The following is a 23,242-nucleotide window of genomic DNA, read 5'->3' on the forward strand; positions in this document are numbered from 1 at the left end:
GAAAGGAGTGGTGGATGGATGTGGGCAAAATATATTATTTAAATACTTAAAACTGTCAAAGAAAAATTACTTGACATCAAAAATATTTGAGTGATTTTATTTTCTTCTTTCTCCTATTTTATGATTTTCAAATCTGACACACTGAGCCTTTATGTAAGTAAGTAAATATATATACAAAGACAAGTGTGACAGAAAGAAACAGGAATCCTGGCAGCTTGATAAGAGGTAGCTGATCGAGGATGCGAGGATGTGTTCTGTGCTGACGGGGGATCAATCCCCGCCCAGGTAGTTTATATATCTATCAATGTCCCATCCTTACACAAACCCCAGGGATTCTGTATCCATTTCATAGAGGCAAAAGAGGAACAGACCAGTAAGAATGACCCCACCCCATCCCTGAGGAGATGCTGGCCTGGCCCCAGCAGTCAGACCCCAAGCCTCACAGTGTCACCAGTGTGCTGTCTCCACTTTCAACTGAGCTGAGCAACTATGGAGAGAGCATCAGGGAACATAGACAACACAATGTGCGAAGGGGAGAGGAAAACAGAGAAGGGGGTATGTAGGAAGACGGAAAGGGAGCAGATGGGAATGAATCAAAACAAACGTTTGTCAGAGTGAGAAAGGACAGTGAAAGTCGCTCTCACTTGTCTTCCCAACTTCTCACACTCTTCATGGCACACACTCACGCATGCACAATCAGTCCTGGTGAATACCAGGACAGATAGGCAGATTTCCTCCCCTAAAGAACAAGCCAAATCCATCACATTCCCTATCGAGCAGTCACAACCAGGTGCCTGGGACCCCTGTTAACTGGCTCTCTAAATCCCCACAGCCTTGCTCAATCCTTGGCCCTAGAATCGGGAACCACAGATCCCAAGGTGTTCTCCTGGGCTCTCTTCCCAGTCACATCTTCATTTCTCTCCCTGGCCACCTCAGCCTCTACCATCTGTCATTCTAGTCTCTCTGTTCTATCTGGCCTCAGCTCTGGTGCAGACTTCTTTTGGTGGAACAGTTCAGAATAAACAGCCCTGGTAAACCAGACTCTGTGCTTAACTAGTACCTCTTCCCAAACAGTTTGACAAGCCTTGGCAAGAAGAGAACTTAGTCTTGCAGCCTACTCACTTGTGTGCACGTGACTATGGTCGGCCTTTGGTATCGCATGCCTGTCTAGTCTGCTGCACTCAAGTGACCTGCTCCAAGCCCCTCTCTCTCTCTTCACCTCCACACATCCCCATGCCTCTCTCCTTACATCAGCAAATGATCTCACTCCTCCTTTCTGAGAAAACACAACCGTCTTCCCAGCATTTATCTCCTCGGGGAGGGTGAGCCTTGCCTGGCCCAACGCCAGGCTGACCCTGGCAGAATGCTCTCAACAGCTCAGGGCTCTTCCCCCTCCAACCACCCTGTCTCTATAGCAGCAGCCTCTCTAGTTTCTCATCAATGTAAACAAGATACCCCAGCTCCTGCAACTGAATATCCACAACCCACATCCTCTTCTATGTGACAGGAGGAGCCAGGGAAAGGCTTAGTTTAAAACTGCAAGGAAGGGTTCAGCCTGGCTTCAGCCTTACCGTATTTGGGGGCACACTTGAAGTACTGGACTCTCCCAACACTGCCGTTGTTCTTCCCTTCTGGCTCATCCAGCTCAATGCCAGCCCACTGCCCGCTTGCAAACTCCGTTGTTCCACAAAATCTTAATGTTCCAACCTAGAGAAAATATAAATCAAACCAAGTTTCAGTCTTACTAGTAATTCTAAATACTCTATTCTTAATAATATTGCTTTTTATGTCTTTCAAAGTAGACTTTTAGAGTAAGACTTTGCTAAACTTTTTTAAGTGGAAAAAGGGTTTGTCAGAAAGACATGGAATCCTTCCCAGGTAAAGTTCTTTCCCAACAGGACTGAAAAGTCAAGTCCACGTTGTGGTAGGACTCAGCTCACCTCTCTCAATTGCCAGCCGATTGAGCAGACCAGAAATCAGTGAGGATATGGAAAAGGGAAGCCAGCTGCAAATCCATTCTGGTATCTACAGAGCACTCCACCCCAGACAGAAGCATACGAGTGCAGAGGAACTGGCTGAGAGCTGGCTCAGCAGTTCCACAGGAGCCAGGCTCAATTCCCGGCGCCCACTGCAATCTGGAGCTTCAAATTCCATGGAATCTGAGGTACTCCGCTGAGCCAGAAGAATAGATCACACAGATAGCACACATACATCCATGCAAGCCCAACACCACGCACATACAATAAAAAACAAACACAAAGTCTAAATCAATTTAAAAAAAAAGGAGCAGAAATCACACAAAATATGTTCTTGAGCCAGAACAGAGTTAAAACTACAAACCATTGGTAGGGAGATCCATGGTAATCTCCGAGACATGCACCTGCACCAAGCAAGGAGAAACAGCCCAGAGTAAAAGGGTAAAAATTAGAATTTTTTCCTAATAAGGAAAATTAATAAATAGTCTGAATGGAAATGAATGTCAGAATGTGCAGGAAACAATAAAAGCGGTGCTTAGAGAAGAATGTGAGCCTCAGACACTGCCTAAAATCGAGGATCAGAATTCCCACCTCGGCAAACTAACATGAAGCCCCAAAGCCAGAGAAACCGGTCAATGCTAATATTAAACTAAGAACAACAACAAAAAAAAAAAACAATGAAACCAGTAACACATTCTTTGAAGAATAAAAAGTCTAGAACCCCTAACTAGAAAACAGTTTTTTAAAGGAGAGATAAGACACAAACTGGCAACATCGGCAACAAGACAAACACCTGCAGCCATCTTAGAAGATGAGACAATGTTGCAAACAGCTTGTTCGACTATATCATTGAATATCATTGCAAATGCTTGAAAGAAACAAACTTTCAAAAAAAAAAAAAAAAGCTAAAGCTTGAATTTGTAATTTAAAACTGAGAGAAGAAAAAAGTTCCCAGGGGACAGATGGCCTCAGTGGTAAATTCTACCAAAAATTTACAGGCAAAATACAAACTCTATACAAGCTCTCCTAAAATCTGAGTGAAGAGACAGGGTTCTCAAGGCATTAATGTCAACATTACCTTGACATTAAACTGGTCAAGACACAGCAACTACAAACCAATATCCCACTTAAACACAAACACAAGCATCTTCAGCACATGTAGGGTCAACCAAACCCAGTAATAAGGGGACTACTCCATGGTGACATGCAAGGTTTCCAATGAGACACAAGGCTCATGAGGAATTATCTGGCATAACCCACAGACGGGTGAAAGAGAAGACACAGACGCCTACAACCAGCTGCCACAGCCTTCCATGGTGACAGCTTTAAGGAAAGCCATAATTTGGCAGTTGAGGACCTCTTAGCTTGACAAATAATGACATCTACACTAAATCCGCAGGGAGCAAGACAGTGAGACCTCATTTGGAGAAAGATGTGGTAAAGGCGGGGAAAGAGGGTGAGGAGGAAGAGGAGACAAGACGATTGTTTACAAAGAATCTACAAAGGAAAAAAGCTAAGAACAGGCAGTGTCCAAAGACCAACTATTTCCATATCTTAGAAATGAACGAGAAAATAAAATTTCAGCAATAGCTCACACACACAAACCTCAAAAATATATTAAGTCTAAACCTAGCAAATCGTATGCAATACCTACATGGTTAAAACCACAGATATTGATTAAATAATCCAATGACCCATATGAATACAGATGCATACAGTGCTTAAGATGTAAAATTCTCTCAGCCTGATCTAGACTCAAGGGTGCTCAGTTCAAAATCCCAGCAGAATTTTTTCATTGAAATTAACAACAACCAAAAAAAAAAAACTAAAATATACATAGAAAAGGGTAAGGAATTAATATTATCAAAACAGTTTGGCAGTGAAATTGTAGTCTTGAAACCCGCTCACTGGTCATAAATAGAAGTGATGAATATGGCGTGGAAGACAGGAGAGTCATCAGAAAAGGGCACAACCAGTCCAGAAGTAACCCCAACAGATGGGCTCAAGGGGTGTCTGAAGAGGCCCACGAGCTCTCCAACAGAAAGGAGTCCTTTCTAGACATGGCAGTGTAATAGGTGAGTTTTTAAAAAGGAAACTCAAGATACAGTTGGTGCTCTCAAAATGTAACACTAGCGGGTTGGGGTGATCAGAATCATAAGGACTAGAGTTCAATCCCCACCACCCACATTAAAAAGGTCAGGCACTCTGGTACACACCTATAACCTCAGGTCTGCAGAGGACACCTGGGGTTTGCTGGCTTTCAGTCAGACACTGGGTGTCAAGAAGTCAAGTAGAGATGAACTGAGGAAGAAACCTGAATCACACCCTGGCCCCCACCTGTGTACACAATGCACATATACATTCTCAATATCTCTCTCTCTCTCTCTCTCTCTCTCTCTCTCTCTCTCTCTCTCTCTCCTCTCCTCTCCTCTTCTCTCTCTCTCTCTCTCTCTCTCTCTCTCTCTCTCTCTCTCTCTCTCTCTCTCTCTCTCTCTCTCTCTCCCATACACACACACATATACAACACACACAAAGTAACTATAAAGCTAGCTGGTTGCAGTGTTCACTAGAATCTTGGCTTTTGGGAAGAGGAAAGATCTGAAATTTGAAGTCACTCTCGGCTACATAACAACAGATGCTTCTATTTGAGTGTAAAATTATCCAACCCAAAACGTAAGCACAATAACTTTTTTCTTGTATTTTTGAGATTATAATACAATTATATCATTTTTTTCATCCCCTTTCCTCCCTCCATCCCTCCCATACACTCTTCCTGGTCTCTTTCAAACTCTTTCATTAATTGTTGGGGGAAAAAATTATATATCCTAAATCTAACCTGCTCTGTCTGCACTATGTTACTTGTATGTAAACCACCACAATCCCTAATAACAATCTAACAGTGGTCCTCATACCCACAGGTAAGTGTAGTCCTCACCCCTCATCAAGAAAACTTCATCTCAAAACAGACAGTAACCCTTTAAACCCCTTGAGACATAGTTACAAGAATGCTACAAAGAAGACTTGCTGTTCACCCATCATTTTTAAAAGCCACATATTAATAAATGCTTGGCACTTTCATTCCAACCAGTAGTGAAGTGACCAATGTCCTACTCTTTTGTAAACTGGTAAATGTCACTCACTCTTCACTTAAAACACATCTATAGCTGCTTCCTTTGTGAAGCAATTTCCCCCTAGCGGGGAAGATCAAGCTTTCAAATCCATGGTTCTCTGAGAAGCCTTCATCACCCAGCTCGATACTGAGATGTTAGCAGCTGGAAAGGCTAATGTCTAGGCACGAGTTCCCCATTCCACTCCACACTTGGGGATTCCTACTACCTCAAAACTAAGAATAAAAGCCTATAATGGTGTGTGGCTCAGGAGTGCAGCACTTCCCACGTTTCACAGGGCTCTGCCCAAGTCCCTGCACTGACAGGGGGAAAAAGCTCCCAAAAGAGGTATCCAAAGAAAAGAGAGCATAGCCACCGTGGCAGTCACACTGAAACCACAGCTCCGTCTATCAAGCTTTTATGTAAAGAGGCGCTGGCTGACCTCCTGACGAGCAGGTCTGGAGCATCTGATGTTCCCTATTTGTGAGACTTCAAAGCCACCCAGAAGAGGAATGAGGGTTTCCTCTGCTCGGTTGGCAGAAGCCACTGGCAGGGACAATTCAGAGTAGACAGAGCAAAGCCATTTCTCAGCTCCTGGCTCTAAAGTCATTCAATAGTTCTCTACACCACTGCTTCCCATGTAAGTAAAGAACCCTTCACTATAAAGTTCACCAGGAAACTTACATCCAAACTTCACATTTTTAATCGAGCACTTTTCTGTCCACGGGTGTCGAAACTTTCCCCCCAAACTTCAGGCACCGCAGTGACTTACTGTACCTTCTGCCCTGCGATGACAACACGGTCCCCCAACTTCAGGCCGAGAGATGTCAGCATGGCCCTGCTGGTGATGTGATCAGAGTTTGGAAGCACGGCCTTAGCGCTGGTACAGGGCAGAGGCACCGCATCCAAGAGCATCTGTTTGATTTCCTTCGCGATCGCTGCAGCATCGGCCATCTCCAGAGGCATGTCCACTGGGTCTGGAACAACTTCTGCAGGGATCTGCCCTTTGTCATTCTGCCAGAGACAAGAGCAAAACCTCAGCTCCTCACACTCGGGAGCCCCTAGACAGCTACCTACTGGGGGGGGGCCTTAAAGTCGGGGAGGTGATCTGGTAAGAAAATGTCATTCTGTACATGGAGAAGGGCGAGTACCAGCTCCGAGAAATGGATCCACCGGGCGGCTGCACAAGCACACACAGAGGTACCAGGATGCCTGGCTGCCCAATCTGGAGCCCAGCTACATCCACGTACACTTGTTATAACATTTAGTCAACCAGGGGCCACCTACGCGGATCCAGAGTCACAGCCACCTTAGTTTACGGAGGGTCACACAAAGGTAAAATATCTGCCTCATCATGTTTGTCTTAAAACCTGTCCTTGTCATTAAGGGCCACGTGACTACACTCCACCAATTGCCACGCTGGCTCTGTGACCTCCGCCACCCGCCTGGGTGATGCAGCAGCTCAGATTTCAGGAGAGCCGACAGTCTCTACACTATCTACTGCATCCTAAGCTGCACCCACCGTTTTCCCTACAGCGAGGAGACTGCATCCTGGAGGAGTTTCTCCCCTAAGATGAAACAGCCAGCTGGAAGCCCATTTGGTTTATGTGGTGTTTATATAACTTAAAGCCCATCCTAAAAACAAAGCCTCTTACTTGGGTTTTTCAAGGAAAAGCTTAACCACAATCTCTAGCGGTACTGTAAGACCCCCCAACTCAATGTGTTTCTTAGACCCCTAGACACGAAGCCCAGCATGGAGTTCTTTGCTCTTTCACCTTCAGCCTGAGAGAATGATGACCACTGGGTGACCCACCCAGGTGCCTGACCCATAGTGTAAGGGACCAAGAATGTTTGCCAAAGATAGCCTGTAACCTTTCCGTGAGAGATCCCCATTCTTACGATGTTTACTCAGCATCCCCATTCTTTGTGGTCTTATCCTCCCCTCACTTTACGGTTTATTCTTTAAAAACCCTCGACTGCAACTGCTGGGGGTCGATCTCCTCTGACCCTGTGTGGGTTACGAGCTCGGCCTCAGCATGCTGATACCCAATTAAACCTCACGCGATATTGCATCAAGAAGGGTTTCTCTCGAGTTATTGGGGCATTGGTTCATCCTGGGACTTGAGCAAGAGTCTCCCCAGAAACGGGGGTCTTTCAGTATCTTAATTCCAAACGGTGAGGAGTTCACATTATAGTAGGAGAGGCAGTAACCAACTAAAAACATGCTGAGATGTCAGTAGCCCAGTTAGAAAATGGGATGTGGGGAGATGAATGATTAACCAGGAGATACCCATGTGACGCTGGCAGGGTTTCCCTGCAAGCTGCACCACCTGCACCCCAGGAGGCACCCAGGTGCCAGTCTGTCTACTCCCCACACCATTCATCACCCTGAATCATCTTTCTTCCATGCTCCCCGACCCAAACCCTAGCCCCCGTGAGGAAGTGTTCAGGGCTGTTAACTGAAAACCGTGCTTTGACTTCTCTCTCCTCTGATAAGACCTCACAGGCCATTTCAGAGTTAAGAACATACTCGGTTTGTAATTGTCTTTTGATTTGGTTTGGTGTGGGTTTTGCCTTTAAAATTCAAGTCAGCTTTTTAAAAATATACTATAAGATGCCTGGAATGATACTGAACTAATTTTATCTTAGATTTCAAAAGAAATTAGAAAATACAATGAACACACGTATGGCACTCAAGTCTATACTCTGGAAAGTGAGGGGTATGTGTAAGAAGAAACATATAATTTAAAAAAAAAAAAAAAAAAAGGCTGGGCCTGGGAGACAAAATAGCTTAGTTCATAAAGTGAGCACTGAGTGGTTCCTAGACCCCAGATAAAAGGCTGGCTGTGGTAGCCTGTGGTTGTGACCTCAGTGCTGGGAGGCAGAGGCAGAGGAGCCCTGCACTTGTTGGCTGGGTAGACGAGGTGAATGATCAGTGAGATCCAGCTTCAGTGGAGAACTGTGTCTCAAAAATTAATGTGGAGTCGGGTGATGGTGCGCACACCTTTAATCCCAGCACTGGGGAGGCAGAGGCAGCCTGGTCTACAGAGTGAGTTCCAGGACAGCCAGGACTGCACAGAGAAACCCTGTCTCAAAAAATAAAATTAGAATGGAAAGTAACTGAAGAAAATACTTGATGGCAACCTCTGGGCTTTGCACACAAATATACACAAGTATGCACATGCACACATGCACACACAGATATGCACACATATATACACATACACACACACACACATATATATATACACACACAGATATGCACACATATATACACATATACACACACACACACACACATATATATATACACACACAGGCACAGGCACATATATACACACACAAATGAGAGCAACATTATCTTCCAAACCTCAGAAGGTCTCTTCACAGCTAAAAGCAGAGCTCCATTTTCTGCTGCCATAATGACTCTCAAAGTAAGGTCCAGAGGTGACTTTCTGGACTCATGATGGCTAGTTTAAAAGGTTACTTAATTATTAAAGGAACATTTGTTTGGACTTTGTATTTACTTTCACTGTTATTCTTTTCGAAGGAACTTAATAATGTTAGCACATACGACATTTGTCGATAACAGATCATTTTTAATAAATATGCCAGAAGCCTAAATGAAAGACACTTTAAGATTCTCTTTTTCTGAATGGGAGTTTTATATACTTCAGTAGGAGGGAAATTCCCCAGGATCACTTAAATGTATTGAAAGTAAAAGACATCATCATACTGTTTATATGTGAAGCAAAAACGGATGGCGTTTGCTCCTGTAAGAGCTCAATCAGTAACAGCCTCTGAAGTCAAGCTTCCACCGGGGAGGGCGTGAGGTTTCCTTCCCCAGCTTCAGTCTCTTACCCTAAAGGCAGGGTTCGCTCCCAGCTCCAGCAAGGTTTTCACGGCTCCTGCACACAAGTTATGTGCTGCAATGTGCAGGGCTGTCCCAAAATTAAAGTCGCTGCAAGTGGCATCCACATCTACAATTAAACACCACACATATATTAGCTAAAATGTTAAACTCAGCTATCACAATTTCTAAGAAGAGTCATGAGGTTTCAGGAAGGAGATTTCTGCCTTTTTATAGACTTGCCCCCCACCAAGTGCAGGATTTCACAGTGGGACAAATCTCCATGATTATAACTTGCTTTTAAAAAAAATGAATATTGTCCTAGCTCATGTAATTCCTTGTAAAGGGAATGATATCCCACAAGTTTTCCAGCTTTCGGTATATTTCCTAAGGTGACCCCCATCATGGAGGCAGTAAGTGGAACAATTCATACTTGTGCCATAAGTGGCTTCCCAGGTCTGCTCAATCCCCTCAGGCACTTCCTTGAAATAGCAAGGTAAGAAAGTCACCTTTAGGACAAGGATCAGCAAAGGGACCCCTCTGATCCAAAGACACCCTACCCACTGATTCCCAAACTTCTGAGGGAATGCCTGCACACTCATCCACAGAAACATTCTCTGAGCCTGCATCGACACTCCAACTGCAGAAATGAGTAGCTGTGACATGCACAATTAGTCTGAAAAGCTAAAACAGCTATTCACCAGTCAGCTCTTCACAAAATAAAAATGGCTGAACAATGAAGACTCCTCAAACCAGTAACAAGTACGGGAAGACAGACAGACGGGCAAACACCCCAAGTCAGGACACTACTCGGCAGATGGATCTGGCCTCTACAATAAGGAAATGAACCTTGCAATTCTAAATAACAGTAACAATTTAATAACAGTAAACCATACTGCATTGTACTTGAACAGAAGATCCTCTGAAAGAATAATCCTACTTTGAATGTTCCCTACAAGAGTCTCTGGCTCAGCAAGTGTACAATAATCTATAGGGGACCACACTGGCATGACCACACACAAATGACAATACAGACCAACTCACACAGACTCCATCATTCCTGAACATAGGACCATTGACAGAGACTCTCTCCCAACATCATTCAGAAGTTGGAAAGGCAGAATTTTAAAGAACTTGAATAATTGTGGGAACTAAAAGTTAGAAACTAACACTCTAGTCGCTTTATCTCTTGAATCTCTAAAGTGTCCTCTTTTCTAAAAGGGCTGGCACTGGGAGTTCTCTCAAAGCTGAAAGAGTACTCTCTTGCTCTTATTCTTCTCAAAAGAGGAGAACCAGAGAGAACATCAGGCTTAGAGTCTCTCCATCAAGATGTTAGGGGACCCTAAAATTCATCAAAGGCTTTCTTAAATGAATGATAACTAAAAGAACCCCCTTCGTTATTTCAATACCAGCCAAAACACTCTGCTCTCTCTCTCTGGCTTCCCAAGCAAGACAGAAGAATTAAAACCCACAGGGCACGGGTTACACATAAAATCCTCACTACACTAGAGAAGCTGCAGAGACAGAAAGATCCAGAAAACAGTTGGTGTTTTAACTTGTAGCTCTTTGTACTAAGCCTTTTGTGAAAGGACTGTAACCTCCAACAAAAAAAATCTAAACTACTTCAGAAGTCAACCAGGGTAGGAAGTAAAAACAAAGCACAGTAGACGCAAGGCCTCCTCGGCGCTGACCTGAACGCCATTACAGAATGCCCCATTGCTAATGGAGATCTTGCAGCACTTGCCTTTTGGTTTCGATGTCTTCAAAATCACCCTGATAAGCTCTGGGACATCAAAGTACGAAGCGTAATGCAACGCGTTCATGTTCGTCCAGCGACTCCGCAAACTCGCGTCTGCTCCCAGGTCTATAAGTTGAGCTGCAAATTTTACAGCTGTCTCAATATCGCCTGAAGAAAAATTAAAAACCCTAAATTACTTTTCTTCAGTACAAACTTTAATTCCCAATACATACATCTCTAATGTCTTTCTTTAAAAAGTCAAAGCAAACAACACACTGGATCTACATTTATGTCAAAAAGCTTACCTTCAGGAGTTTATTCCCATTCAAGAGTGTGAAGGAAGAAAACACTGAAAATACTCACCATCCCGTTACTGATACTGAGTAAAATTCTGACAGCCTAAGAGCATGGTGAGACATCCTTTAAATAAACTAAGACTTCCAGACTATGAAATTCAATGACTAAATGCAAAGTGCCAGACCAGTACAAAAATGTCCTGGCTACTATTTTGCCTTGATCTCATTCTTAGACTATAAATTCTTTTTGATTTTTTATGGGAATATGAGCACATTATGGATTACAAGAAGAAAAAGCCCTTTACCACTAAGAGTTTAAAAAGTTCTAAATCAGCCCGTTGAAATAAGGGGAGACAACATAATATAGAGTCTAATCAGAGGGGCAGGTTAGCCCTCATAAACCACAGAAGAATAGCAGTTTTGGACATGTTTCATAAATAGGAATAAAACCCAGAGATAAGCCTATGTCCTAGCCTTGAAGGAGAGCTAGGCTAGAAAAGTGATCTTGACCCAGCCTTGCTGGAAGCCTGGAAGACTCTTGGGTGGTACCAGTTCATCTCAACCATTGGGCAGTTAGGCAGTTAGAACATATGGAGATGTAATCACACTATAAAGACTTCCCCCAGGAAAGGAACAAAGTTTTGTGTGGATCAAACTGACTCCTCCTCACCTACTTGGCTGATGGTCAGTGGGGGCACCCCGCCCAGGCCACTCGCCAGCAATGGGCACAGATGCACAGCAAGGAGCAAGCCACATACTCACCAATGCCATGAGCCCCAGACTTGCAAGTGTAATGTAACAGAGTCATGTCCGTCAGTCCATCTCTATCGTTCACATTGCAGCCTCTCTTAAGAATCTAGGGAAGGAGGTGAAAAGACAGTAAGGATGTCTGAAGGAGTCATAAGAATCGTATTATCTAATTCCCTAAACTTACAAAGAAACATGTAAGTCTTCCCTAACATATACATCTATAGTTCAAATGAAACGTTCCCATCTAGGCTGGCAGCATTCCTCTACTCCAAAGCCATACACTAACAAAACCCCCAACACTGGTCAGGAAATTCCCCTTTGAGGGAATTTTGGTCAGAGGAGTCAGTGACTCCCAAAACATCATAGGCTACTGCTGCTGTCATTGATTGCCTCCTAGAGGTGGAAGGTAAGTCCCTATTGAAGAAGACACTCTCTGCTTAAGACATAAGACCAAGAGGGTCTGAGCTGGATGGGACCTGAAAGCCTCCTCCCTAGGGACTGGCTTCCAGAGAACCAAAAGGTGCCATGCGCTTCTACAGGAAGGAAGTAACCAAGAGTCCTACCCAGGTATGATACGGACGAACTACAATGACCACTGTGGTATGAGTCAAATGAACTATCTGATAGTCCTAAGAGTACCATAGTTGTAAGCACACCTTAGCAGCAACCAGTGGTTCAACAAGAGGAAAACCGTGCCTGGTACTGGAAACCTAGCCAGATACCCAGGAACAGTGAATCCAAGGATCTTGGAGAACCTACTATCACCACTTAACTAAAAGCAGAATAATTCTTAGCTACATTCTAAATTGTTATCTGTATACCCACAAGTAAGTAGGCCTCTCCCCTCAGCAAAGAAATGTCTCTTTGCAACAGACAGAGACCATTATAAAAAAAAAAAAACCCACAGTTGATAAAAATGGGGGGGAAAGATGCATGGTTGCCTAGCCCCAGCTGATATATCTGCAACTCAGCTCCCTGACCTACGCTGAGAGATCATAGCATAAGAGGGGATAGAAAGACTAAGAGCCAGAGGAACAGGAAGTTTGCTGGGAGCAGTGTCTCCTAGAAACATCAAGACGCTACACCCATGAAGTCTCATGAACATGACGCCTGAACAAGACCTGAATAAAGACAACAGCAATAGGCAGGCTAACACAAAAGAGGGGACCCCAGCCTGAACAGGCTACTAAGAAATGCTAACATCAGGAGAAATACGTCTTCCCCAGAGAAGAGCCCCTCAACTGGTTATCCAATACCAGTGGTCCACTCTGAAATCACATACATACAAGGTACATCATACAGACTTCGCAGGTTGAATTTATATATTCAGTAATATAAATATGTAATAACAAAGAAAGTGAGGCCATGCATTTGAAAGGGAACGGGGATAGGGAACATGGGAGGGGTTAGAGAGAGAAGAGGAAAATGATGTAATGATGTCTTAATTACAAAAAAAAATAAAAATAAAAAGAAATTAAAGTACCCTGGAAAAAAAAACAACTTTCATGAAATGCATGGAAGTTGGCAGAACTACTTTGTACAAAGAAAGAGTTGTGCAAAACGGCGCTCCCTGCTCCCACCCGAAGTCTGCACTAGCAGAGCGCAGGCGCAGGAGGAACCGCGGGAGGAGCCGGTGGGAAGCAAGCACAGCACACACACTGCGCCACTGAAAGCTGGAATCGCAGACTTCTTACAGAGCTGTGACTGGCTTCTCCTCCCAGTCAGGATCTTTCCTCTCAGGAGGAGGGAGTATTCTGATCATTAGTCCCAGGAGCACAGAGCTTAGCATGCCAGGCACACTCACCTCATTTCCAATAATGTCTATGTTCTGCTGGACCTGAGGAACCCACTGTCTTAAGATAGCAAATAATTCTGAGACTGAAGTTTTGGGGTCGAAGAGAATTTCCTGGCACGATGCATCATTAGGGTCAAAGAAAGAAAACCCTGGAATACAAAACAGCGCAAATTACATTTATTAATGGTTTCCAGCATCTGGAAAATAAGTAACGGGGTAAACAGGAAACCAGTACAGACATTTTCTAGAGACTAGAAAAAAAGCCAGATAACATTAAGCCACTCTCAAAATCAAGAACCAGGCAAGCTTAATGTGTCCTGACTGTGCAGGTCCCGAGAACCACATGTATACAGTGTAACACCAGATGTGCGAGCCCGGGTCCAAAGCCTGGGTTCTGAAGATGTAGTTTTTTTAAGGCATAGAGACATCATCAATATTTTTCATTTAACATACGAATGACAGATAGTAGGTTCCCATGGACAACTATAACACAGGTGAAAATAAACGTGGCAAGCAGGAAGTCTGTGTGTTATCTTTACCCTCTGGCATTTCCTTCACATTTAATAAACACACATCAGTTGTCACCCACCACATAAGTATGAGGTGAAATGCCAAGTGTGGTGGTTTCAATGATAATGCCCCCCCCAGAGGCTCACAGATTTGAATATCTGATCGCCAGGAAGTGGCATTATCTGAAAGTACTAGGAGAGGTGGCCTTATACTGAGATTTCAAAAAGCCCATTGCAAGGCCAGAGTCTCTCTCTGCCTGCTGCCTGTGGATCCAGAACTCTCAGCTGCTTCTCTACCACCACGTCTGCCTGCCCACTGCCATGTTTCCGCCATGATAATAATGGATTAAACCTCTGGACTGTAAGCCAGCCCCAATTAAATGCTTTCTTCTGCAAGAGCTGCTATGGCCATGGTGTCTCTTCACAGTAACTAAGACGCCATTCCAACAGATAAGGAAATAGTGACCAGCAATGCAGGGAATGGGCCCAAAGTGACTATATTATTGTGGAATATGAACTAGTAAAAGTGTGAGAAAGCCTGAAGGAGCCATCTCAGGACTCCTCAGCATGCCTTTAGTAAGACTCAGTCAAAACCAAGGACCATCTAAGGACAAAAGAGGCTGCAAAGGAACACAACGGAAGAACATCAGATGCTACTGTCTCAATGCAAAAAAGAAACTATAAAGGCAGAAAATGCAAACCTGGGGAACAGTCCGACTAACACCTGCTGAGTACCTACAGTTTAACAAACACCACATAAGTCCCCCAAAATTGTGATTCGAGTTTTGCATAAGGAAAAGTCATAAAAAGTGTCCTGAATAAAAAAGTAAGATAACCATCTTAGCTATGTGACGTCTCACACCAGTTTGGAGGGTCATCTAATACAATCTAAGTCTATTCAGTTGATGTAAGCTTAGATGATAAAATGAAAATCAACTGCTAAACTTACATTTATTGATCTCAGTCAGAGGAATGAACAATTATCTAGATTTAGTAACTATGTCTTGTCCCACTCTGAAAAACCGCATGTTGAGGAAATGTGTCTAGAAATGATGAGATAGCATCGAGCAGTCTAAAGGGCGCAGGCACCGCAGCGGAGGCGAGGCAGCAAGTGTGATTCTTAGGGCAGGAAAGGACAGGCCCAGATGGCTTCAGGAGGCTGGAAGGGGAGAGGACCCTAACGTGAGCACAGGGCCAACGCTTCAGCTCATCTGTCACTGATCTCTGGCCTGCTCTTGGTGGCCCTGTGTGTGTATTTGTGTGTGTGGGGGGGGGGGTAGTTTCCAGGAATCCTCCCAGGAAATGAAGGTTCTGAGTCGTGGAGGTGATTTGCTGTGCCTTTTGCCATCTTTGAATGCTTCGGGTTTTTAATGAAAAGAGCCAAGGGGTTTTTCTCATCGTCTTTGAAACTATATGGCTTTTTTATTTGTCTTTGAATTGTCTGTCCCTTTGGTTTAATGGGAAACTGTAAAGATGTGACTCTATTTAATGTCCTAAACTTTTTTTTAAAAAACTTCTCAAAACTCAAATTCTAAAGTTATTCTGACTTCACATTAACTTTGGGGTTTTTCAGAGGAACACAAATTTTCCAAATGAAAATGATTTTGTTCCCTTTCCATATATGTATGTATACATGGAAATATATGTAGATATCTATGAAAACATATATGTATATGACTATACATATACATACACATATACCTACAGAGAAGCCTGAGAGATGTTGATGTAATCCGACTCACTTACATGGGAAGAGCTATCAAGCACAAGTAAAATCCCTCAGAGGCTGATGTGGTGTCCAACTGAGTGGCTTAAATGCTGACAAATAACAAGAGCTGCTTAAGCCAGGCGTGGTGGCGCACACCTTTAATCCCAGCACTAGGGAGGCAGAGGCAGGCGGATTCTGAGTCTGAGGCCAGCCTGGTCTACAGAGTGAGTTCCAGGACAGCCAGGGCCACACAGAGAAACCCTGTCTTGAAAAACAAAAAAAAAAAAAAAAACAAAAAAAAACAAAAAAAAAAAAAAAAAAAAAAAAAACCAAGAGCTGCTAAATGACATGTGACACTTCACCTACTGTATTATAGACAGGTGATTGACAGGTGATAAGTAGGCCCTGGTATGACTTACAATTATACATATATATTGTATGTAACAGCCACAATTCAAGTTATCTGAAATGTTACAGCAATAACCACTTTTGTACATCAACCACATTATACTGAACTCCCACTGAACCTTTAGCCATGACTTAGCTCCTGAATCACCTACGGATTTTTGTATTTTATTACACTGTCCCTCTGAAAGCTTTTATAAGCATGTATTATAAGCATGTATTATACAACTGCGAGAGGATTTATGCAAAGCCTGCAGATTATAGGTTCCTGGTAACTTAAACACCACTGGGCTGGGTAAGACCCTCCAGAGTCCTCTAGAAAGCTAACTGACCATGGGGCCGTGGGCCTGAGCTCAGCAGAACAAGACTCCAAGGACTGACCGAGTAACTATGCTCATGACCTTGCTAGAAAAGTTTCTGCCACTTCAACGTTCTGTTGTCCAAATTTAAAGTGCCCCCTTTCCTCTTAAGACCTGAAACTTAACAGCAGTTTGGACACGTAAGCCTTTATAAACAAAAGCAGCAGCGTGTTTTCTTTTCTCTCTGACTCATCCCCAACTGACTGAATCCAGAACTCACAAGGTCTTGGTGTGCACACTTCACTTTCAGGGCCCTGAGCTCAGGAGAACCTGATTTTCTCTAACAAGTCGCCGTGTGTGAGGTTTTGGCTTGATGTCTTGGCCTGGAATAAATTTAAAAGTCTGCTCAGAGACTCCACATTACCAGCGGGCCTGAAAAAAACCTGGCTCTCTCTATGGCCTGATGCCCGTCGGATATCGTCAGAGGTCTGGCTGGGATTGCAGTCTGAGCATAAGCAAGAGCTGGTTTTTCTGATGCATTTCTGGGAATGACCAGGCCAAATTGAAACAGACGAAATGTATTTTACAAGCAAGTTAGCTTTGCTATGATTGTGTCCGGCAAGAAATGTGGATGGAGGAGGAAAAGGTGGTGATTCTGTAGAGAACTGTGATGTCAGTCTCTGTGGCCTTAGCTATATGTGAGCCTTACTAGAGTCTTACTGTGTCTCTCTAGCTTTCTCTCCAGTGTCTGGCCAGCTGACATTTCCAAATGTCCAGAATGACATTTTCGACTTTCTAACAGTGCCCATCCTCTGATTCTCCAACCTGAAGCTGAAATATACAAGTGAACCTCAGAGAGACAACCGCTACAGCTCACGTACCAATAACCTGCATGCCTGCAGCTATGGAGGTTAACTCAAGAGTTTGCCAAAATACCACACAGCATGACCAAACATTCAAACTGGAAGCCAGGACAACCCATCCACTGAAGGCCCTGTCCTCAACTTACTGTCCAAAGATTCAAGCATGAATCCAGAACCCCAACTGCTTATAGCATGTGTGCCAAACATTTACTGCAAGCTGTCCCTTACATACCTGATGGCTACCGTCTATACACTGGGTAGAGCAGCAGCTCTCAACCTGTGGGTCACAATGCCTTTGGGGGTTGAATGGCCCTTTCACAGGGTTTGCCTAAGACCATGAGCAAACACAAATGCATTAAAATTCCTAACAGTAGCGAAATGACAGTTATGAAGTAGCAATGAAAGTAACTTGATGGTTGGGGGCCACCGCCCATGAGGAACTGTATTAGAGCCTTCCTGTATTAAAGGAAGGCTTAGAAGAGCCTTAAGAGTCTTGATGCCTCCTGAAAGGAGATACTCTGGTGCTTATCATGTACTCAGTGACTGTAATGGCTGCTGTCGTGAAAAGCACTAATACAAGATGTGAGGGTGAGTTACCACCAGGTCTCAGAACGGTCCCTATGATCTGCTTCCAAAGACAATGTGTCCAAACATCAGAACCTGGTTTCCTAGAAGAGACACCAGCCAGTGTTGCACTCGAGTCTCACTAGAAGGAGCCTTACCTATTACAAGAACCTATAGAGTCTTCAATAGAACTGTATGAGGTACCACATGGCCCTGGATGACTTACCAGAATAACTGGGAAATCTTCCCTCGGGTATCATGCTGTGCACCTGTCTCAGTCCCACTGCACAACATCCGGAAAGCGCAAACTGACCCAGAAAGGTGATGCCTGGGTCTGACTGGGGCTTACTTGATCTTTTCAGCTGGTTCAAGATAGGTAAGTGGACGCCATAGCTTCAAGGGAGCCCTCACCCAGGAACTCTCACAAGCTGGCAGTTTCATCCTCCTGACTCGTAAACCTTTTTAAATCTTCACTAACTTGGCAAACACCTCCACAGGGATCAGACAACAAAAGCTGCACAAACAAGAGTCATCAGAAGAACCCACTGAGGTGTGGCTGGGCATCCTACAGATCTGAAGATTCCAGGGAAGGGGGAAGAAGGAGAAGAAAGGACTGAGAAAACGCCTCAGAGGTGCTACCATCAAAACAACAGAGAGGAGTCTGGGGAAACAAGTGAGTTAGCAGGTTATACTGGCTCTTAACTCATGAACTCAGGCGTGTTCCTTACTCATGGATTTTATTTTTTCTAAGCAGTTTCTTACCAAGCAGTTAATAGATTTCATTTCTCTGGTTCAGTTCACTCACCCATCCACTAGTCACTTGCAAAGGCACCAGATATTGCTTTTTCTTTTGCTTAGGATTTATTTATTTATTTTATGTATAGGAGTACACTGTTGCTGTCTTCAAACACACCAGAAGAGGGCACCAGATCCCATTACAAATGGTTGTGAGCCATCATGTGGTTGCTGGAAATTGAACTCGGGACCTCTGGAAGAGCAGTCAGTGCTCTTAACTGCTGGGCCATCTCTCCAGCCCCAGCACTGAACATTTCTAATGGAAAAATTTCTAAATATATGAGTACATGCCTGAAAAGCGTCTTCTGCATGCCCTACAAGAATGTACATCCTTTTCTGAGAGGAGAATTACGATTCCCCATGGATGAACTTCCTGGTTGATTATCAGTCCTGAAATCATATGCATATGAACAACACTAAACAGATACAGCAGGTTGTGTGTGCATGTGTGTGTGTGTGTGTGTGTGTGTGTGTGTGTGTGTGTAAAACATTAACAATTAAAGAAGAGGCCGTGAATCTCAGGGGGTTAGTGCTGGGAGGGACTGGAAGGAGGAAACGTTAAGGTAAGATGGTATAATTACATTTTAATTTTAAATATTTTTAACAGAATGCCTAGTCTAGCGGTGATGGTACTAGGAGAGAATAGTAAAATGAAGTGTCTCTTTAGAGGAATCAATAAAATATTTTTATTAGAAACTAAATAAATGCACTAAGATCTAAGTCATATACTAATAAGAACCGATCTCAAAATGTGTGGTAGTGAATCAATTCAGTTACAGAATTATACACACATTTACATAAGACTGTAAATATTCAAAATGTTACTACCTGTTGTTGGCAGGTCTTCACATGGATAACAAAATATAATTAGTGATCTAATCACTCACACTAAGTGTAAGACAGTCACTCCTCTGGAGACGAGGGGAATAGTGCAGAGGCTAACCAGGGAAAACTCTGGACTTCTGAATGGCATCTCTTAGAAGTTTTGTTGTTGTTGTTGTTTAGTTAAATCAAACAATAACTATGTCAGTTCACCAGACCAATGGTGACTATGTATTGATACAAATGCATAGTCAAATGGATATTTTCTCCAGGAAAAAAAATTCCTACATAAGGGAAATATAATGAGAAAAATATCCCATACCAAAAATCTATAAAAAAAAAAAAAACAGGCATGCCAATAAATATGAGTCCTAGTTAGAGAAAATTTAAAAGTGCAGGGACTTGAGCAGGAAAGAAACATCATACTGCAGGATTTTAAAAGAGACAACTTAAAGCTGTCAGTTCTCTACAGAGCTTTTAGGTAATTTCAGTTCTAATCAAACCTTCCCTTGGATTTACTGGTGAGGGACAGAAACAATTACACTCTTGTTCTGTATCAGAGCTGATCCGACACTAAGGGAGACAAGCGCCTTGGGATCTTGTTACAATGTAGATTCTGACCTAGGAACTCTCCACTGAGCCCCAGACTTCCTTCCTAATGAGCTCCACGGTACCAGGCTACCTACCAGCCTAAGAGACAGACAGTAGCCAAGGTGTAGAAAGTAAATGTTGGAGAAATGAGCAAGACGCCCTGCATGAGGACCATCAGCTCTGAGGGGAGAGAAAGCATGTCACGGTGCTTCAGTCATTAAAAACCAGTCAAGTGGGTTTAAGAGATGGCGCAATGAGAAAGAGCAATGGTTGTTCTTCCAGAGGACCTGGGTTCAATTCCCAGCACCACTGTGGCAACTCAAAACTTTAACTCCAAATCCAGGGGATCCAATGCCCTCTCCTGGCTTCCGAGGGCACTAGGCACCAACACAGTATGCAGACAAAACATATACATGTATAAAATAAATAATTTTTTACTTTTTTATTTATTTATTTGGGGGGGGGTCGGTTCGAGACAGGGTTTCTCTGTATAGCCCTGGCTGTCCTGGAATTCACTTTGTAGACCAGGCTGGCCTCGAAATCAGAAATCCACCTGCCTCTGCCTCCTGAGTGCTGGGATTAAAGGCATGCGCCACCATGCTCGGCTTCATTTTTTACTTTAAAAACATATTTAAAATGACAAAAAAGTAGACAGCTCATTTCAAGTAACAGCAATGGACTGTACTTATTAAGTGTTTGACTAGCATCCGGATGGGACTCCTCCTTCTCTTCTTTTCTTGTTTTGTTTTGTTTTTATTTTAAGATAGGGTCTCTATAGCCCTGGTTATCTTGGAACTCACTGTGTAGACAATGCTGGCCTGGAACCCCACCTGCTTCTGCCTCCCAATTGCTGGCATTTGTCACCAAGCCCAGCATGTAACACCCCTTTTTAAGAGGGACACTTCCAGCTTAGTAAGAAAACATCTAGATTAGAGAGCCTAGAAATCCCGACCACCAGAAACGGGTAAGGAGACTAGAAACATATGGTTAAAGAAAATACAGACTAAGAAAAATGTTCAAATTACTTCATAATCTCTGAAGGCTCTATCATATTAAGTAGTATGGGTTCCACATATCAGACAAGTCCCGCCGGGCCAGAGTCCAGGGAGATAAGTTTTGAGTCCACAGACAAGAACTATTTTATAACTGACGCTTCTTAACAATAAAATAGATTGCTTCATTGGTTTCTCACTGTGGTGTTTTTTAATGAGATGTCACTCAGAAGTCTCAGGCATTTGGATACCTGTTCCTCAGTTGGTGGCTATTTAGGAAGGATTAGAAGTGGCCTTACTAGGGGAAATATGTCACTGCAGAGGGGGCTTTGTGGCTTCAAGAGACTCCCACCATTTCAAGTTAGCACTGTCTGCTTCCTGTCTGTGGCTCATAGTGTGAGCTCTCAGCTGTCCCTGCTGCTGTGCCTGGTGCCCTGCTTCCCCACCAGGACAATAAGGAGCTCCAGTTTCATCTCCTATGATTCCTCAGACTCACGATCCCCAAATCCACCCTTCCTTCCCTAAGGTGCCCTAGTCATGCATTAGAGAAAAGTGACTAACACACCCATAACTGAGGATCCGCAAGAGGCTGACTGGCCACACCAGAGGTCTCACAAATGAGATTTCTATAAGGAAAAGCCTACAGGTGCTAAGCATCTACTACCCTAAGAACAGAAGCAGTGCTTACCGCAGTTCAGCAATGGGATCGATCGACACTCATTATCATCTTCCAATGGAGAGAGTCAACAAACATTAAGCCTCTAACATCAAATGACCGCCTTGCCCTTTATTATGTAAGCCAAATAAAATATACCTGCTACTCCTCGCTGAAAGAAAACGAAGCAGGGCCCATGTCCTGCTCAAGGTTTCTCCCACATAACTCATTTTGCTAGAACTGCAGTGATTGCAGTCAACACTAGGGAAACACTCTAGAGAATCTAGGATCTAGGAGCAGAAAGTCCTTGCATGGTGATGGGTTAACCCCTGTAGAATCTGAATGCAGTTTGGGAGTAAGGAATCATTAGAATGGATGAGGGGTTTTTAAGGCAAATTACCAGCGTAGTAATTTTAATCTACAAATAGTATTCAAAACCTGAATTATCCCTGCCTCCAAAGACACTCTGAAATGGTGATCGATTCGACCTGAAAACTCTAACAACATTGCAAATGTAACAATTCTATCCATTTACCTCCTTAAATTATTTCATTCATTTATTAACTACCTTATAAAATGTACTCTCGGAGAGAATAAATCAAAACTGACAAAAAGTAGACCTCTTCTAAGTTTCCATTTTACAGAGGAAACTTAAATGGACCAATTTCAATAGAAGCTGATCTCATTCTAGCCTCCGTGGGAATTCCATACAATCCCTCCCTAAGTAGCAGAATGCTACATGTTTAAGCACCATTACATTCTAAAACTAAAATCCCCCAAATGCATGATAGTGCTTAAAAGTCAACATTTTGACATAATAAAAATGCTGACAACGGAAATAAAGCATTGGGCATAAGAGGCAGAAACTTCGATAAGCAATTGTGGTTTTGAAAAAGGAAAAATTTGAAAATCATATTTAAAAAAAAATCACAGCACATGGCTTTAAAAGAGCATAAGAGCATAGACAGCCTGAGACGGGAGTCTGAGACCAGGTCACAGACAAGAGGTAGACCCAGGACATACCACAGCCCATGACATACCACAGTCCGAAGGCATCGGTGCTGCAGAAATGGAGAAGATAACAGATGTATCTGAGCCTGTGAATAAAAATGGGTATCTTCCAATCAGAGAGCTTCCTTCCACTGGAATATCCGGGAGGTCCTCTATGGTCATCTTCTAGAAAACCACCTGTAATGGGGAAAGCAAAAATCAGAATGCATTTCTCCTTCAATTGTGTGTAGCTTAGATGACGGCCTGCAGTCACAAAAGTCCTGACAGACTCCTATAGCCTGACATGTTTAATGTCTGAGCAAGCAGTTGTTTAAGAACTATGCATCACTTCCTACCACCCTAGGTACCATCGGCAGCCCAGGTATTGTCACAATACAAAGCTTGGGAAACAAATTATAATTGCTTTTTTAAAATTAATTTCATGCTAAGAGAAAAAAACCTTGTTACAAGGCTGAGCTAATCCAAATGGGCAGCATTAAAGGATACAGCGGCCCCATCACCTGACCTTACTTAACT

The 23,242-nt window shown here is 43.3% G+C and overlaps 1 protein-coding gene across 6 annotated transcripts in view; it reads right to left on the reverse strand.

Annotated features, from left to right (window-relative positions):
- Positions 1-23,242, reverse strand: part of Clip4 (CAP-Gly domain containing linker protein family member 4) — a 97,454-nt gene that overhangs the window by 53,517 nt on the left and 20,695 nt on the right. For all 6 annotated transcript variants that reach the window (XM_021149451.3, XM_021149448.3, XM_029471329.2 and 3 more), the window contains exons 2-8: positions 22,756-22,903; positions 13,522-13,661; positions 11,730-11,823; positions 10,678-10,839; positions 8,945-9,063; positions 5,861-6,097; positions 1,572-1,707 (exon numbers count right to left, since the gene is read on the reverse strand). In XM_021149451.3, the coding sequence (XP_021005110.1) occupies positions 1,572-1,707; positions 5,861-6,097; positions 8,945-9,063; positions 10,678-10,839; positions 11,730-11,823; positions 13,522-13,661; positions 22,756-22,888 (1,021 nt within the window). In that variant the 5' untranslated portion in view covers positions 22,889-22,903. The remainder of the gene's footprint in view (positions 1-1,571; positions 1,708-5,860; positions 6,098-8,944; positions 9,064-10,677; positions 10,840-11,729; positions 11,824-13,521; positions 13,662-22,755; positions 22,904-23,242) is intronic.

This window comes from Mus caroli, unplaced genomic scaffold (genome assembly GCF_978045245.1).
Source record: "Mus caroli unplaced genomic scaffold, Mus_caroli_1 scaffold_18, whole genome shotgun sequence".
Taxonomy (NCBI): domain Eukaryota; kingdom Metazoa; phylum Chordata; class Mammalia; order Rodentia; family Muridae; genus Mus; species Mus caroli.